Source organism: Tupaia chinensis, unplaced genomic scaffold, assembly GCF_000334495.1.
Source record: "Tupaia chinensis unplaced genomic scaffold, TupChi_1.0 Scaffold000239_1, whole genome shotgun sequence".
Lineage (NCBI taxonomy): Eukaryota > Metazoa > Chordata > Mammalia > Scandentia > Tupaiidae > Tupaia > Tupaia belangeri.
In genome coordinates, this window is record NW_006159717.1 from 1251310 (window position 1) to 1270824 (window position 19515).

At 44.1% G+C, this 19515-nt stretch overlaps 1 protein-coding gene across 8 annotated transcripts in view; it reads left to right on the plus strand.

Moving 5' to 3' along the window:
- Positions 1-19515, plus strand: part of ZMYM6 (zinc finger MYM-type containing 6) — a 60353-nt gene that overhangs the window by 249 nt on the left and 40589 nt on the right. For 7 of the 8 annotated variants that reach the window (XM_027771947.1, XM_014587894.2, XM_027771950.1 and 4 more), the window contains exons 2-4: positions 1308-1473; positions 18278-18359; positions 18938-19187. In XM_027771947.1, coding sequence (XP_027627748.1) covers positions 1381-1473; positions 18278-18359; positions 18938-19187 — 425 coding nt within the window. In that variant the 5' untranslated portion in view covers positions 1308-1380. Of the gene's footprint in view, positions 1-1008; positions 1218-1307; positions 1474-18277; positions 18360-18937; positions 19188-19515 lie in introns of those variants that run through there. The other variant, XM_027771948.1, reaches the window with a different exon arrangement.

Genomic DNA, 19515 nt, shown 5'->3' on the forward strand with positions numbered 1-19515 from the left:
CCCGTAGGTTGCTACGGCCGGACGAGTGGCCGCAAGTTCTCCGGCGGCCCAGCGCTCCACCAGCTGCCGGCGGCGTGCGGGGTCCCGTGGGACAAGGCAACTTCGGGGAGCTTGCTTTTCGCCTCAGGTTTAGGGCGCCCGTCTAGTGCGTATACTCTTGAGCGGAAGGCAGTCTAATGAATGGCCCAGAGTCCTGTTTACAGGAAAGCGATAGGAAGCGGGTCCCCGAGCGCCTCGTCCAGCGCAACCCTGAAAGGGGCAGGTGGCCTGCTCTAGGCGAGGCGTGCCTGCTGCTCATGGGAAGCGTCCTGAGCTCGGCGCGAGCATCAGGCCAGGAACGGGCTCCCTCGGAGGCCTCCACCGAAGGCTGAGAGGTGAGGTGGGAGGTGAACGTGCCGCCCTCGAGCAGTGCAAGCCCAGTGCAAGCCGACGTGCGCCTTCGAGGACGAATTCTCACGGAGTCAGAAACTGTATTTCTTGAGTCCATCCTCTCCGAACTTATTAACTTCCTCCCATGTCTTGGTCTGCTAGTTTAATCGGCCTTGACCTTTGATTTAAAAAGACCCAAGTGCTTGTCTTATTTATTTTTTAAAAAAACTATTTTATTTAGCTTTATTTATTTATTCATTTTTTTTTCTCATTTTTTTGGTAGAGGTTTTTGCTATAGGGTGCATGCACTCACCAGAAAGAGAGAGAGAAAGTGAGAAATCACCCCTCAGGGGGGATGGCCATGCCGCAATCCCTTCTCCAACTTTCTTCTCTCAGGATCTTGGACACGTAGGCCACATACCCCGCGTGAGTTTAAGCCACGGGGTCCGGGACTAGAATCATGGTCGACTACTTGGGAGTCCAGCAACATAGCCATTATGCTAACTGCTGATCCCGATTTCTTAATTTATTTTTAATTTGGCCAGAAAGGGACAGAGTGAGTGAATGAAAGAGAGAGAAAGAGAGAAAAGGAAAGTGAGAAAGCAAACTGCCAGGTCTGGGACTCCAACTATGGTTGGTTATGTGGGAGTCTTAACACCTTAACCACCCCCGCCACCTGCCAGCCTCCCAAGTGCTTGTCTTTAAAGATATTGGGAAAGTGGGAGCTATTGCAGACTTTTCCTGACTGCTAAGGTAGCTACCGAAGTAGAAAGCAGCAAGAAAGGAGAACCATTAGTCATAGCCCTGGAAGATTTTCTTTTCAGATGCTCAGACCTGAAGCCCCATGAGTAAGTCAGAGTTTTTAATATAAATATGAAGAATTAAAAAAAAAAAAAAAAAGACAAACTTGAGTGCAAATCTTTTACCTTGTATTTTAGGAATCCACTCTCCATTGCCAAGAAGAAATCTGTTAGTTTTAGATGGTGGAACCCCTTTGCATAAAATATTAGAATGAAAGAACCTTTGGATGGTGCCTGTGGCAAAGCAATGACACCACAGCAGGGGCTTGTGGACAAAATTAAAGAAGAGCCTGACAATGCCCAAGTAAGCATTTCATCTTGACTTTTAAAGTTTTTTTTGTTGTTCAGTTTTCTTTTTTGTCTAGTGAATTGCAGGTTTCAGTTAGGTGGTCTCTGGTTTATAAGTTAAAACAACCCAAACCGATCTCCCCATTAAATGAATAAATCATGTTTTATGCTTTTTGAATTAAAAATACCTTTGTAACTATGTAATATTTCTTTTTGTTAAAAAAAAAAAGATAATATGTATTACCAGTTGTTTATACTTAGCACTTAAAAAAAATTCTCTTGGGGAGAACAGGTGGCATGGTGGTTGAGGCACCAGACTTCCACGTGGTCCATGCAGTTTGAGTCCCGGACCTGGTTGCTTGCCTTCTTATTTTCTCTTTCTCTTTCTCTCTCTCTGGCGAGCATATGTGCCCTGTAACAAATTAAAAATAATAATAATACGGAACCAGCAGTTAGTGTAATGGCTATGTCGCTGGACTCCCACGTAGTCGACCGCGGTTCGAGTCCCGGACCCGGTGGCTTAAAACTCACACCGAGCATGTGTGCGTGCGTGCCCAAGATCCCGAGAGGAGAATGGAGGAGAAGGGATTGCGGCGTGACCATCCCCCCTGGGGGGGTGATTTCTCGCTTTCTGTCTCTATGTCTCTCTCTGTCTGTCTGGCAAGTGCACGCACCCTATAGTGAAAACCTCTCCAAATAATAATAATAATGATAATGAATAAAATTAAATAATGAAAAAAATTCTCTTGGGGGCCAGCAGGTGGCTAGGTGGCAGTTAGTAAATGGCAAAGACACTGCACTCCCACCTGACTGACTGAGATTCGAGTCCTGGACCTGGCGGCTCACTTTCTTTCTCTCTCTCTGGTGAGTGTATATGCTCTGTGGCAAAAAAATAAAAAAAGTGAAATGAAAAATTGAATTTTTTAAGAAGTTTTTGCCATAGGATGTGTGTGCTTGCCCGAGAGAGAGATACAGAGACAATAAGAGGGAAAGTCAGAAATCACCCTGCAGGGGGATGGCCACACTGCAGTCCCTTCTCCATTCTCATCCTGGGATCTTAGGCACACACGGGCGTGCACCCAGCGTGAGTTTCAGGCCCCTGGGTCCAGGACTTGAACTATGGTCAGCCATGTGGTAGTCCAGCAATGTAGCCACTAAGCCATCTGCTTGCCCCAAAGTATTTAATTCTGTTTTAGGTGAGTTTTTTGCTCTAGGGTGCGTGCACTCCCAGAGAGACGGAGACAGACAGAAAGTGAGACATCAACTCCCAGGGGGTAGCCAAGCCGCAATCCCTGTCTTCCATTTTGCTCTCAGGATTTTAGACATGCATATACATGTGCCTGGTGTGTGTTTTAAGCTGCTGGGTCCGGGACTCGAACCATAGTTGACTACATGGGAATCCAGTGACGTAACCATTGTAACAACTACCAGTCCCAATATATTTAATTCTTTTGAGAGGTTTTTGCTATAGGGCGCATGTGCTCACCAGGAAGATGGAGACAGACAGACAGACAGAAAGCGAGGAATCACCCCCCAGGGGGGATGGCCACACCACAATCCCTTCTCCTCCATTCTCCTCTCGGGATCTTGGGCATGCATGTACACATGTCAGGTGTGAGTTTAAGCCACCGGGTCCAGGACTTGAACCATAGTCGACTACATGGGAGTCCAGTGACATAGCCATCACGCCATCTGCTGGTCCCTTAATTCATTATATTAAAAAAGAATTATTTTATTTAACTTTAATTATTTATTTATTTTAATTTGACCAGAGAGGGACAGAGTAAGAGAGAGAGAGGGAAAGTGAGAAAGCAAGCCACCAGCTTAGGACTCAAACCATGGTTGGTCATGTGGGAATCCAACATCCTTAACCATCATGCTACCTGCTGGCCCCTAATTCATTTTATTTTAATTAACTTTATTTATTTATTTATTTATTTATTTTTAATTTAACCACAGAAGGACAGAGTGTGAGAGAGAAAAAATGAGAATGCAAGCCACCAGTTTTGGGGTTCAAACCTCAGTCAGCCATGTGGGAGTCCATTGCTCTTAACCACCATGCCACCTGCTGGCCCCCCATTATTTATTTATTTATTTATTTTGAGGGATTTTTGCTATAGGGCACATAGCATTCACCAGAAAGACAGAGACAGAGACAGAAAACGAGAAATCATCCCCCCTGAGGGGGGATGGCCACGCTGCAATTCCTTCTTCTCCATTCTTCTCTCGGGATCTTGGGGACGCATACACACACGCCTGGTGTGAGTTTAAGCCACTGAGTCCGGGACTCAAACTGATTGACTACATGGGAGTCCAGTGACATAGCCAGTACACCAACCACTGGTCCCCCTAATTCATTTTTTAAAGAGAGATTTTTGCTATAGGGTGCATGTGCTTGCCAAGGAGGCAGAGACAGAAAATGAGAAATCACTCCCTGGGAGGGTGGCTATGCCCCAGTCACTTCTCCATTCTCTTGGGATTTTTGGCAAACTCGCACACACTCCTTGTGTGAGCTTTAGGCCGTTAAGTCCAGGGCTCGAATCATGGTTGTCTACATGGGAATCCAGCAATGTAGCCATTATGCTATCTGCTGCTGCTGAAATATTGAATTCTTTAAAAAAACAAAAAAACTACAGACTCTTATGCCTGGTAGTAGTTTTCTTTATCCTGTTAAGTATTTATGGTCTATGTGCTAGGTTCTGGAGATCAGGAGTGAGCCGAGTCAGCGTAGGCCCTTCCCGCGTAGAGTTTGCGGGCTAGTAGGAGAGAGTACATGAGTAATTGGTCAAATAATATATGTCAGTCCAGACTATGACAGTACTCTGGAAGAACTGGGGAGTCTGGCCGAGTTTTGGCTGAGGGCTGGGGGATAGGGAGACCTTCCTAAGGGATGGAGTGGTAAGCTGAATCGTGAAGGACGGACTGAGTAGGCACAGGGCGTGAGGAGTGTGTTCCACACAGAGGGAGCTGTGAGTGGAAAGCCCTGAGTGGGGAGATGCGGGTTTTTTTGAAAAACTTCTAGACCAGTAGACCTTGCATACTGTGAAAGTATGCAGATGGAGATGATGGCAGTCAGATAACAACAGTAATAATAGATGTCATTAACATGTCAACACGCAGTATATATGTACCATAGTAACCTGTGACAGTAACATCAACATGATTGGTACCGATGTGTGCTAAGTATTCCAGGTATTATCCTCACCTTCTGTTTTACAGATGAGGAAACCAAAGCACTAAAAGGCCAGGTAGTTTACCACATGTTGTAGTTAGTAAACGGCAAAGACTGGGTTAAAAAAAATCCGCAGATGGGACCAGCAGTTAGCGTAATGGCTATGTTGCTGGACTCCCACGTAGTCGAACTCGGTTCGAGTCCTGGACCCGGTGGCTTAAACTCACGCCGGGCACGTGTGTGTGTGTGTGCCCAAGACCTCGAGAGGAGAATGGAGGAGAAGGGATTGTGGTGTGGCCATCCTCCCTGGGGGGCGATTTCTCTCTTTCTGTCTCTGTCTCTTTCTGTCTGGCAAACACTTGTGCCCTATAGCGAAAACTTCTCCAAAAAAAAAAAAATCTGGGGAGTTAGACTCCAGAGCCTATGCTGTTCTGCTTTTATAGTAAGATGGTATGTAATTTAATTTTAATTTGATGAGAGAGAGGCAGTGAGAAAACAAGCTGCCAGGTCCGAGACCTGAGCTAAGGTCGGCCACGTGGAGTCTTATGCACCAGCCACCGCACTGCCTGTCGGTCCCGCCATTGTAGGGTTTAAGCGGGAAAGTAGGATGAGACAGATTTGTGTTTGGAAAGATCATTCTGGCTCCCCTTGGAGGACCCCTATTGAAAAACACAAAAATTAATGCAGAAAGAGCATTAGTCATTTGGCAATTTTTTTTTCCCTTGGGCAGTTTTCTTCTCTAGTTATTGATTTATTGCAAAAAATAAAGCAGTAGTTTTAAAAAACAATTATTAATTTTATTTATCATTATTACTTTTTTTTTTTTTTTGGAGAGATTTTCGCTATAGGGCGCGTGCGCTCGCCAGACAGACAGAGAGAGACATAGAGACAGAAAGCGAGAAATCCCCCCCCAGGGGGGATGGTCACGCCGCAATCCCTTCTCCTCCATTCTCCTCTCGGGATCTTGGGCACGCACGCACACGCGCCCGGCGTGAGTTCTAAGCCACCAGGTCCGGGACACGAACCGCGGTCGACTACGTGGGAGTCCAGCGACATAGCCATTACGCTAACTGCTGGTTCCCTCATTATTACTTTTAATTATTTTGTTTATTGTCATTATTTTTTATTTTTTGAAGTTGACCAGAGAGAGAGAAGGAAAGTGAGAAAGCAAGCTGCCAGGTCTGGGGCTCAAACAGCAGTCAACCATGTGGGAGTCCAGCCACCTTAACCACCACGCCACCTGCCGGTTCCTATTATTTACTATTTTTAAAAATTTTGCTATAGGGCACATGAACTCACTAGAGAGAGACAGGGGGCAGGTCTGGGACTTGAACAGACAGACTTGAACAGCTGTGTGGGAGTCCAGCGCCTTAACCACCAGGCCATGTGCTGGCCACAGGCAGTACTGTTTTTGAAACAAGTATAAGTAACATAAATAAAATAGTAAATATGGTTTCTCACTCCATTCATAGACAGTGTGATTCCAGGACAGGGATGCCTGATAGGTTCTGTCTCCGTGAGCTGTCCTTTCAGAGTGCTGTGCTGAGAAGGGTTTGGAAAGGCCATCTGCAGAGCGTGGAGGGGCGTCAGCATTCCGGGTGCTTCTCTTCCTTCCAGATGGTAGATTCTTCCTCATCCCCTGCTGGAGATAACCATTTGTCAGGTTTTGTGGATTTACCTGTTAAGTATCCTTTTCTTTTTTAAAGAATTGTTTTAGGTGGCGTGGTGATTAAGGCACTAGACACTCCCACATAGCTGACCATGGTTCGAATCCTGGATCTTGCTTTCTCACTTTCTCTCTCTCTCTCTGTCTGTCTCTTTCTGGTCAAATTCAAATGAATGAATAAATAAAGTTAAATAAATTCTTTTTTTTTTTTTTGAGGGGTTTTTGCTATAGGGCGTGTGTGCTCGTCAGACAGAGAGAGACATAGAGACAGAAAGCAAGAAATCACCCCCCAGAGGGGATGGCCACGCCGCAGTCCCTTCTCCTCCATTCTCCTCTTGGGATCTTGGGCACGCACGCACACGCGCCCGGCGTGAGTTTAAGCCACTGGGTCTGGGACGCGAACCACGGTCGACTATGTGGGAGTCCAGCGACATAGCCATTACGCTAACTGCTGGTCCCAAAATTAAATAAATTCTTTAAAAAAAAGAATTATTTTATTCAACTTAATTAATTAACTAATTAACTAATTGATTTCAGTTTGACGAGAGAGAAAGAGAGAGAGAGCACGCCGCCAAGTGAGAAAGCAAGCCGCCAGGTCTGGGACTCTAACCATGGTCGGCCATGTGGGAATCCATTGCCTTTAACCACCTGCTGACCCCCTGTTATGTATCTTTTGACTCCCTTTTCCTTGTTGTATTATTGTTTCTTACCTATGTTTTTTTTTGTTTTTTTTTTAAGAATTTTTTATTTATTATTTTTTAGCAGGTTTTGTTTTACGGTGTGTGTTTACTGGAGAGAGAGAGATAGAGACAATGAGAGGGAAAGTGAGAAATCACACCCCCAGGGATGGCCACACCACAATGCTTTCTCCTCCTGGGACCTTGGGAATGCGTGTACATGCGCTTGGTGTGATTTTGAAGCCACCAGGTTCAAGACTCGAATTGCAGTCGGCCATGTGGGAATCCACTGACATAACTGCTATGCCATCTGCTGGCCCTTTTATTATTTTTAAATCTCAGAGGGCACGTGCAGAGGAGAGAAATAGGAAGAAAGTGAAAGTGAGAAAGCAAGGTGCCAGGTCTGGGACTTGAACTGCATTCAACCATGTGAGAGTGTAGTGCCTTAACCACCATTCCACCTGCTGGCCCCTCTGGACTTCTGTAACATTTTCCTATTCCTTTTTCTTCCTTCAGTCACATATCCCATGAAAACACTGTACAGTGATGTCATTGTGCTCTCTAGAGAGCTGGTGAAATAACTTCCTTTAAAGACCCTGTCTCGGGACCAACAGTTGGCGTAATGGCTGTGTCGCTGGACTCCCATGTGGTCGACTATGGTTCGAGTCCCGGACCCAGTGGCTTAAACTCACGCTGGGTACCTGTATGTGTGCACCCAAGATCCCGAGAGGAGAATGGAGGCGAAGGGATTGCAGTATGGCCATCCCCCCGGGGGATGATTTCTGTCTCTCTGATTAATAAAGAAAGTTAAATAAATTCTTTTTTTTTTTTTTGAGGGGTTTTTGCTATAGGGCGTGTGTGCTCGTCAGACAGAGAGAGACATAGAGACAGAAAGCAAGAAATCACCCCCCAGAGGGGATGGCCACGCCGCAGTCCCTTCTCCTCCATTCTCCTCTTGGGATCTTGGGCACGCACGCACACGCGCCCGGCGTGAGTTTAAGCCACTGGGTCTGGGACGCGAACCACGGTCGACTATGTGGGAGTCCAGCGACATAGCCATTACGCTAACTGCTGGTCCCAAAATTAAATAAATTCTTTAAAAAAAAGAATTATTTTATTCAACTTAATTAATTAACTAATTAACTAATTGATTTCAGTTTGACGAGAGAGAAAGAGAGAGAGAGCACGCCGCCAAGTGAGAAAGCAAGCCGCCAGGTCTGGGACTCTAACCATGGTCGGCCATGTGGGAATCCATTGCCTTTAACCACCTGCTGACCCCCTGTTATGTATCTTTTGACTCCCTTTTCCTTGTTGTATTATTGTTTCTTACCTATGTTTTTTTTTGTTTTTTTTTTAAGAATTTTTTATTTATTATTTTTTAGCAGGTTTTGTTTTACGGTGTGTGTTTACTGGAGAGAGAGAGATAGAGACAATGAGAGGGAAAGTGAGAAATCACACCCCCAGGGATGGCCACACCACAATGCTTTCTCCTCCTGGGACCTTGGGAATGCGTGTACATGCGCTTGGTGTGATTTTGAAGCCACCAGGTTCAAGACTCGAATTGCAGTCGGCCATGTGGGAATCCACTGACATAACTGCTATGCCATCTGCTGGCCCTTTTATTATTTTTAAATCTCAGAGGGCACGTGCAGAGGAGAGAAATAGGAAGAAAGTGAAAGTGAGAAAGCAAGGTGCCAGGTCTGGGACTTGAACTGCATTCAACCATGTGAGAGTGTAGTGCCTTAACCACCATTCCACCTGCTGGCCCCTCTGGACTTCTGTAACATTTTCCTATTCCTTTTTCTTCCTTCAGTCACATATCCCATGAAAACACTGTACAGTGATGTCATTGTGCTCTCTAGAGAGCTGGTGAAATAACTTCCTTTAAAGACCCTGTCTCGGGACCAACAGTTGGCGTAATGGCTGTGTCGCTGGACTCCCATGTGGTCGACTATGGTTCGAGTCCCGGACCCAGTGGCTTAAACTCACGCTGGGTACCTGTATGTGTGCACCCAAGATCCCGAGAGGAGAATGGAGGCGAAGGGATTGCAGTATGGCCATCCCCCCGGGGGATGATTTCTGTCTCTCTGTCTCTGTCTTTCTGGTGAGCGCACATGCCCTATAGCAAAAGGCTCTCCAAAAAAAAAATAGAAAGGAATCATTTTATTATTTTTAATGGATCAGGGACAGCAAGAGCGAGACAGAGAAAGTAGAGAAAGCAAGCCTCCAGTTCCGGGACCCAAACTACTGTTGGCCGAGTGGGAGTCCAGAGTCCTTAACCACCACGCCACCTGTCGGCCCTCCAATGACATTCTTTACATTCCAAAGTTACTTTGTACTCTGAAAGACACCAGCCTTCTTCTCCTTTTCAAAATCTTTCATGGAATCATAATTTCTGTAGAAATGTGCCTATGCCTGCTTTCTTAGCTCAGCCACAGCAAACTTATAGAAAGCTGCAGCGCTCAGGGGTACAGATACTGCTCCAGCAATAGGAAATTGCAGGTGCTTGGCCAGAAGGCCAGCATCTGAGCTTTCGCCAAAGCACTGGAAGCCATGGCAGTTACTGTGCTTCAGCACCAACGTCCTTCCATGCTGAAGAAGAAAGCTCATTTCTTCTGTGAGTTTTTACTCCTGCTGTCTGTATTCCATATCATGTAAAGGCTGTTGTGAGCAGTTTACGTATACAGGGCTTTGTAAGCTCATGGAGAAATGGAATTCATTTTATCATAATTTTTTCCCCTGATCCTAACCCCACACCTTAAATCTAATTCTCGCCTTAAGAAAAATAGAATTATAGGAGGACAACAGGTGGCATGATGGTTAAGGTGCTGGACTCCCACATGGCTGACTGTGGTTTAAATCCGGGACCTGGTGGCTTGCTTTCTCACTTCCTCTCTCTCTTTCTTTCTGGTGAGCACACTTGCCTTATATCAAATTAAAAAAATACTAAAATAAAATAAATCTTTTAAAAAATGGAATGAAAGTATGAGTTTATTTTGGCACAAAAAAATTGAAATCAATGCATAGTTATTTTATTTTTTAATAATGCACATTTCTGTGAACTTCTTGAAGACTCTTCATATTCATCTATTTGATATTCATAGTCCCGGGTACTATTTCTGTTCCACCTTACATTCAAGCAGCTGAAATAAAGAAACTTGTTAAAGTCACACAACGGACCAGCAGATGGTGTAATCACTGGACTACCACATGGTCAACCATGGTTTGAGTCCTGGACCTGGTGGCCTAAAACTCATGCTATGTGTGTGCGTGCCCAAGATCCTGAGGAGAATGGAGGAGAAGGGATTGCGGCGTGGCCATCCCCCCTGGGGTGATTTCTCAGTTTCTATCTCTCTGTCTCTGTCTTTCTGGTGAGTGTACGCACCCTATAGCCAAAAAAAAAAAACCACCTCCGAAAGTACACCCCATGTGGCATGGCCACACTTGTAAGCCATTTCCTCCATTCCCAGCTCATCCGGATGTGGGACGTGCACACACGAGCCAGTGTATTTTCCAGCTGCTAGGATTGGGCCTTAAACTGGTCAGCCACGTGGGAGCTGACCCCCACAGTGTAGTTCTTACCCATTGCACCGTGGACTGGCCCATAGCAGTTGAGTATTTTAAGAACAAAGTAGGAGAAGAGAATACATTTCAAAATGTTTAGGTAAAATTTATCAGGTTTAGAGATTGCCTGTGAAGTTTGAGAGTCAAAGAGGAGTTGAGAAATACTTCCCGGTTTCTGGATTTATGATGATATGATAAACGATAGCATTTACTGAGGGGCTAGAACAGGACTCTAAAAAGTAACTGATGGAGCATGGGATCTGCTCTGTTTAAGGGGCTTGAGGCACATTCAAGTGGTAGTCTGCACTGGGTGGCATTTGTACATACAAGTCTGGGACTTGGAGATTTCAAAGTTATCTACCTTTAAGGGTGGGGTTGCCAGATGAAATCCAGCATGCCCAGTTTCATTTGACTATCAATATCATGAGAGTATGTGTGAGGTAAGGCTGGGGCACCCTTCACAGGGCTTGGTCACGCTGCCATCCCTTTTCTCCAGTCCTTAGTCCACTAGGATCCTAGGCACGTGTGCAGGTGCCTGGTGTGTTTTCAGGCCAGCCAGTGGGGGCTTGAGTGGCAGTGTTCATGTAGCCTCCAGCTCTTAGTCTGTTTTGCCATGAACTACACCATGGAGGTCAGTCCAACCATGGGAATTTTTTTTTTTTTTTACATTTGTTACAGGACGTGTGTGCTCACTCTAGAGACAGATAGGGAGAGAAAAGTGATAGTGAGAAAGCACCCCCCAGGGACATGGCCATGCCACAATTCCTTCTCCATTCTCATCTCACGATTTTGAGAATGAACACGTGTGCTGGTGTGTTTTTCAAGCCACCAGTTCCAGGACTTGAACCTCACCGTTGGCCACGTGGGATGCCGCTACCTCAACCACCAAGCCATTGGCTGGCCCCAACAGTGATAATTTAAAAAAAAAAAAATTAATTTAATTTTATTTATTCATTTATTTTAATTTGACCAGAGAGAGATACACAGAGATAGAGGGGGGGGGAAATAAGAAAGCAAGCCACCAGGTCTCGTATTCGAACCTCGGTCGGCCATGTGGGACTATCCAGCGCCTTAACCACCACACCACCTGCTGGTCCCAACAGTGATAATTTTTAACACAAGTACGTTTCATGCAATTTTTGGAACATACTTACTCTAAAAGTTATTTGTTTACCCAAAACTGAAATTCAACGAGGTGTTTTGCATCCCTATTTGAAGTCTGGCAGCTCTGTATAGGTGGTAAGTGAAGCCATGAGTCTGGATGAGATTGTTTGGGAAGTGAGAGTAGAGAGTGTAGGTTAGAGGAGAAAGCTGGGAGCTGGTTAACTTCGGACTTCAGAGTAGTCCCCTCTCCAGCACCCCAGCCTTGCCTGGGAGCTCGTTAGGGCTGGGCTGGCCCTTTAACGCAGTGTTTAGTACTGTGCACAGAAAGCTGGATCCTGCCTGGGCGACTGCTGTTCAGTTCTTGGCCCCAGCATCTCAGAAAACACCCTGCGTTGTGTGTTTGTGTGTGTGTGTGTTTGTGTGTGTGTGCACGTGCCCCCGCAAGTTCTGGTAGGATGGAGAAATGGAAAGAAATGTGGCGTGACTACGCTCCATTGGGAAGCACTTTCTCTCCCTCTGTCTGGTGAGCACGTGTGCCCACTGGCAAAAACGAAAAAAAAAAGAAAAATGTTTGTCCTCTTACTGATCCAGGAACTCTGGGACTAGAGCCCGTTTATGTTTGAACATGGCTTCCAAGAAGTTCTGATGGCACTGAATTTGGGAACTGTTGGCTTAAGGATGAACATAAGATGATCCTGAAGGATGGGCCAGCAGGTGGCATGGTGGTTAAAAGTGCTGGACTCCCACATGGCAGACCATGGTTCAAGTCCTGGTCCTGGTGGTTTGCTTTCTCACTTTCCCTCTCTGTCTTTCTCTGACCAAACTGGATAATAATGATAAAATAAATAAAGTTAAATAAAATAATTCTTTAAGTAACAAAAAGATCCTAAAGAATACTGCTTACGTCATTTTTAGTTGCTATGACAAATTACCCACAGACTAGGTGGCTTATGAACAACAAATTTATTTTTCACGGTTCCAGAGGGTGACAGTCTGAGATCAGGGTACCAGCGTGGCTGGGTTGAGAGTGAGGGCCCTCTTCTGGGTTCCCTACTACTGACTTCTTGCTGGAACCTCTCAAGGTAGACAGCTAGGTAGCTGTTTGCCCTCTTTTTTTTTTTTTTTGAGTTATTTTTGCTATAGGACACATGCACTCACCAGAAAGACAAGAGAGACAGAAAGTGAGAAATCACCCCCCAAGGGGAATGGGCACACCGCAGTCCCTTCTCCTCTATTCTCTCAGGATCTTGGACACGCACACACACGTGCCTGGTGTGAGTTTAAGCCACTGGGTCTGGGACTTTAACCACGGTCACCTATGTGGGAGTCCAGCGACATAGCCATTATTCCAGCTGTTGGTCCCTAAATAAAACAGATTTAAAAAAAAAAAAAAAAACAACTTGTGTAAAGTGGAACTAAAGGATAAAAATAAAAAATACAAACTTGATTTCTATTTTTTATTTATTTTTTATTTTTTTTTTTGAGAGGTTTTCGCTATAGGGCACATGCACTCGCCCGACAGACAGAGAGACATAGAGACAAAAAGCGAGAAATCACCCCCCAGAGGGGATGGTCACGCCGCAGTACCTTCTCCTCCACTTTCCTTTTGGGATCTTGGGCATGCACGCACACATGCCCGGCGTGAGCTTTAAGCCACCGGGTCCAGGACGCGAACTGTGGTCGACTACGTGGGAGTCCAGCGACATAGCCATTATGCTAACTGCTGGTTCCCAAAAATACAAACTTGATTTCTCAACATAAGCTCCATCAAGCTCCAGACGCATTTGTAAGCAGTGATAGCAGCCATTCAGTTCATCCTGAAGAACCAAGCTCGTGGGAACCGTGACCATGTCAGCGTAGTGCTTTTTTTTTTTTCTTTTAATTTTATTATATTTTTAATATTACATTTAATCACATATCTTAAAAAAATTTTTTTGGCCAACTGCTGGTCCCATATTTAATTATTATTATTATTTTTTAAGAATTATTTTGTTAGGGGACCAGCAGATGGTGTGTGGTTGAAGTGCTGGACACTTCCACATGGCTGACCATGGTTCGAGGCCTGGACCTGGTGGGCTTGCCTTCTCACTTTCCTTCTCTCTGTTTGTCTCTCTCTGGTCAAGTTAAAAAAGTAAATGAATGAGTAAAAGTAAATAAAATAATTTAAAAAAGAATTTTGTTTTTAAGCTTTTATTTTTATTTTTATTTGCCTGTTGGTACAAGGTAAACAACCATGGCAGATGGTTAAATATGCAAAAATAGAGCAAAATATGAAATAAACTATTAACAACGGCTATTTGTCACCTAAAATCAATGAACTTTGGCCTAGGAGGACATAGAAGTCAGATCATTAACACTGAAAAATGTGGGGGAGGGACCAGCAGTTACCGAAATGGCCATGTTGCCGAACTCCCATGTAGTTGACCGTCGTTTGAGTGCCGGACTCGGCAGCTTAAACTCACACTGGGTGCGTGTACATGTGTGCCCAAGATCCTGAGAGGAGAATGGAGGAGAAGGGATTGTGGTGTGGCCATCCCCTCTGGGGGGTGATTTCTCATTTTCTGTCTCTCTGTCTCTCTCTGTCTTACTAGCGAGTACATGCACCCTATAGCAAAAACCTCTCCAGAAAAGAAAAAATACTTTTTTGCCAGCCTGCTGGTATGGTGGTTAAGGCGCTGGACTCCCACATTGATGACCATGGTTTGAGGCCTGGACCTGGCATCTTGCTTTCTTTCTCTCTGGTGAGCCACATGTGCGCTATAGGAAATTTTGGAGAGTTTTTTTTTTTTTTTTTGCTATAGAGCACATGCACTCGCCAGACAGACAGAGACAGAGATAGAAAGCGAGAAATCACCCCCCCCCAGGGGGGATGGCCACGCCGCAATCCCTTCTCCTCCCTTCTCCTCTCAGGATCTTGGGCATGCATGCACATGCGCCTGGCGTGAGTTTAAGCCACCGGTCCAGTACCCGAACTGCGGTTGACTACGTGGGAGTCCAGCGACATACCCATTACACTAACTGCTGGTCCCTGCGCTATAGGAAATTAAAAAAAAAAAAGAAAAGAAAAAAAAATTATTTTAAAAACAAGATTTTGCCAGAGGGTATGTATGCTTGCCAAAAAGAGAGGTAGGGGACGGGAGAAAGCACTCCTCAGTACCGCACAGTCATGCCACGGTCCCTTCTCCGTTTCTCCATCCCGTTGGGATTTGGAGCATGCACACACGTACCCAGCATGTTTTTCGAACCACTGGGTCTAGGATTCAAACCGCATTGGTTGTGTGGGATCTGGCTTCCCTAACCACTCAACTATGGGATTGGTCTGTAACAACTATTTGTTAAATGCCACAATTATGAAACTTGTAAGTACAAGAGCTGGCAGTTTTGTGTACAGATCTTTACTTTTGGCCAACAGTAAGACATTGGCCTTTATTTGTGTTAAATCATCTGTCCTCCCTCTGCCCATGATGGCCCTGGGGATTAGGTAATAGTATCTTTATTTTACAGGTAGAGACATTGAAACTAAGAGAGATGGAGTAAGTTGTTTCTCAGCTAAGATCACGTGTTTCTGTGCGGCAGAGCTTACGGCCGTCTCTGCTCTGTGACGCCACCTGTGTTGGCCGTTGAGTATGCAGAGGTGGAAACGGGTGTGGTCTCTTGTTTAGAGCGGGCTTGGTCCTTTCAGTCTAGTGTGTGGGGAAGAACAGGGGTCTTAGGCGTTAATCAAATTATCATTCAAATAAATATGCCGTGATGTGTTATGATAAATCTACGAGAGAAAGGGAGCGACCGTAACGGGAACTTAACTTCACTTGGGCCAGGGTTTGAATTCAGTGCAGCAATTGCATTGTATCTGTTCATCTGAGAGAGAACTTGGTTTTAGAATAGAGGAACCTAGGTTTGATCCCATCGGAGCACTTAGGAGCACTTAGTGTCTTTGATCTTGACAAGTTGCTGAATATCTCTAAGCTTTACTTTCTTCCTCTGAGAGGGAAAAACAATTCTTTTTTTTTTTCCCCCAGAGTTTTGCTATAGGGCACATGTGCTCGCCAGAGACAGAGAGGCAGAATGCTGGAAATCACTCTCTGTGGGGACGACCAGGCCACAATCCCTTCTCCACTCTCCTCAGGATTTTGGGCATGCATGCACACATGCCTGGTGTGAGTTTTAAGCCATCAGGTTCTGGACTTGAAGTGTAGTTGGCCATGTGGGAGCCCAACGACGTAACCATTATGCCATTTCCTGGTCCCAGAAAAATAATTCTTGTCTTATTGGCAGGCTCCTGTTTTGGTACTGTAATTTACGTTCCGGCAAGTAGTGAATTAATGCAGTAGTTCCTACTTTCTGGCATTCAGTAGTGTAAGAAATTCCAAAAGTAATTTTGAAACTGATATAGTCATTTATTTTGCTAAATGGCTTAAACTTAGCTGGGCCTATGTGCGTGCCTGTCCAAGATCCTGAGAGGAGAATGGAGGAGAAAGGATTGCGGAGTGGCCATCCCCCCTGGGGGATGATTTCTCCCTTTTTTGTCTGTCTCTCTCTCTCTCTCTGTCTGTCTGGCAAGTGCACGTGCCCTATCACAAAAACCTCTCAAAAAAAAAAAAAAAAAGAAAAAGGAAAAAAAAACTCTCCAATAAAAAACAAAGAACCCCTATTATCCCGAGAGGAGAATGGAGGAGAAAGGATTGCGGAGTGGCCATCCCCCCTGGGGGATGATTTCTCCCTTTTTTGTCTGTCTCTCTCTCTCTCTCTGTCTGTCTGGCAAGTGCACGTGCCCTATCACAAAAACCTCTCAAAAAAAAAAAAAAAAAGAAAAAGGAAAAAAAAACTCTCCAATAAAAAACAAAGAACCCCTATTATCCCGAGAGGAGAATGGAAGAGAAGGGATTGCAGCATTGCCATCTTCCCGGGGTGGGGACGTGGTGGATTTCTCACTTTCCCTCTGTCTCCAGCAAGTGCTTGCTCCTTAAGGTAAAAAAAAAAAAATCTTAAAAAAAATACTATCTAATGATATTCATTATTTCAGAAAAGCAAGATTAAAAAAACCAAAAAACTTCTGTTTTGAAGGATCTAAAGCTATTTAATATCACACAAATACACATATACACAAGTACACATGCATTCAAAGTAGGACGGTCATGACCTCTGAACAAAGGACAGTCCTTTTCAAAATAGGTACCTTATATTTTTAAAAATTTGTTTCATTGGCCAACGGATGGTATGAAGGTTAAGGTGGCTGTATTCCTCGTGACCGACGTGTGTTTCAGTCTGGGTGGCTCGAAAAACACACTGGGCCTGTACTGTGTGCCCAGAATCCTGAGAGGAGATGTAGTGTGGCCATCCCCATAGCGTCTTTCTCTCTCTCTCCAGCATGCCCATGCGTCATATAGCAAAACTTGAGAAGAATTTTTTGTTTCATGATTATATTTATTTTAAAAGATTTAAAAGAATATTTTAGGGTAAATCTGATATAGGCTGTGGTGATTGTATGTGTAAAAAACAAATTTCATAGAAACTTTCTTACCTTTTCTACCAAGAACAGATGATAGCTTATAAGTCTGTTATCTAAAATTACAAATTTGATCTAAACTCTAAACCCATTAATTTCATTTATTGGTCCCTTATAAACATAGCCTATGGGGCCAGCAGGTGGTGTGGTGGCTAAGGGCACTGGACTCCCACATGGTTTGAGTCCTGGACCTGGTGGCTTGGTTTTTCACTTTCCCTCTCTCTGTCCCTCTCTGTTCAAATTTTTAAAATAAAATAAATAAAGTTGAAAAAAAACACGTAGCCTAAAAGCAGGTAGTGCTCAGCATTGGAAGAGCTATGTATTATTTCCATATATTAATGTACATTTGAGAATATATGTAAGTATTTGGAAAGATTCTTCAATTCTGAAAGATCATTTTTGTAAAGTTTTTTTTTTTTTTTTAAAGAATTATTGGGGCCGGCAGGTGGCATGGTGGTTAAGGCGCTGGACTCCCACATGGCCAACCATGGTTTAAGTCCCAGACCTGGTTGCTTGCTCGTTCACTTTCCTTCTCTCTCCCTTGTCTCTCTTTCTGGTCAAATTAAAATAAATGGATGAATAAGTAAATAAAGAATTATAAAAAAGAAAAAGAATTATTGGGGCCGGCAGGTGGCATGGTGGTTAAGGCGCTGGACTCCCACATGGCCAACCATGGTTTAAGTCCCAGACCTGGTTGCTTGCTCGTTCACTTTCCTTCTCTCTCTTTCTCTCTGATCAAATAAAAAATAAAAACAAAAATAATTATTAAAAATAATTATTCATTTAATCTTATTTATCATTATTACTTTTCTAATTTGACCAGAGAGAGAGACAGAGAAAGGGAAAATGAGAAAGCAAGCTGCCAGGTCCAGGACTCAAACCATGGTTGGCCATGTAGGAGTCCAGCACCCCAACCATCATGCCACCTGTCGGCTCCTTATTTCTGTGAAGATGAAATCCAGTCAACTAACTTGTAAATTTTGACTTGGAAGTTCTGAAGGGACTGATGATTGGAATGTATGAGATTAATATGATAGAATAATTTTTTGCTAATATTTTTTCTAATTTATTTAGGTATACTCTATTCATTTCCCTTTTTCTTTACCTTTTTATTGTTTTGTTTTGTTTTAGGAGTATAGGAGTGCCCAGTTGCCAAAAACTCAAAGTGAATTGAAAATTAGTGCTGTGTTTTCAGTTAGTGGCAGTCCTCTTGGTAAGAAACCGCTATATAAATAATCTCAGTGAACACTTGTTTATTCTGGCTGGTAAAATTTAAGTCTTTCTCACCCTTTTAAAACAGTGTTTTTTTAAAAACTGTGTAGCTGGTCTTTCCCAGCACTTAAAATCATGGGTTAAATAAGGTAATAGCAGAATATGATAAATGTAGTAAGGAGTGTATTATATCGATGCACGTATTGGTTCATGAAACTTCTGTTTTGGTTATTATACACACACACACAGACATATATATGTGAGAACTGGGTTGTAGTGTAAATTATGTGCACGTATTGATTCATGAAACTTCTGTTTTGGTATTATACACACACACACACACACACACACACACACACAGACACAGACACAGACACAGACATATATATGTGAGAATTGGGTTGTAATGTAAATTGTGTTTGTTGTTTTTTTTTTTTTTCCTGTGGGCCATGGTAAAAAGCAGTTCGAAACTGACTGCTGTTTCCTTAGTGGTTCCAAGGCGGAGGGACTCTGTCCTGGGGAGAAGGCGTATGCATTAGTGTTGGTTCTAAACCTGCTTTTCTTACTTTGTTTCCCTAGCCCAGCAGCTGACCCCAGGCCTCCAGCTCTCTCTTGCATCACCTGGCTCAAATATAGTGCTTCCTTCAGTTCCAGCCATAGCTATTCAGGTTTTTTGTTCTGGCTGTAAAAAAATGCTTTATAAGGGGCAAACGGCGTATCACAAGACAGGATCTGCTCAGCTCTTCTGCTCCACACGATGCATCAGTGGGCATCCTCCACCTGTCTGCCTCCCACCGCTTCCCAGGAAAACCTGCACAAACTGCTCAAAGTAGGAAGTTCTGATTTTTTAAATTCTGATGTTTTCTTCATGGTAAGGGACCTTGTGTGCTGTGCCTGCGTGTGTGTGAAGAGTGAGTGAGTTGGACGAGAAGCGCCCTTAACAGGGCCTTATCACACAGCGATACCCTTTTCCCAACCCTCCAGCTTGTTAGGATCCTGGGCATGCACGCACATATGCATAGCATGCACCTGGGCGTGGCTCTCCGCATATAGATCAGTTCATTACCTACTGTCCCACCGGGCTGGGCCTCAAAGTATGAGATTCTTTTATTAAAAAATAAGTATTTATTTAATTTGATTTCTTCTCCTTCAGTTGG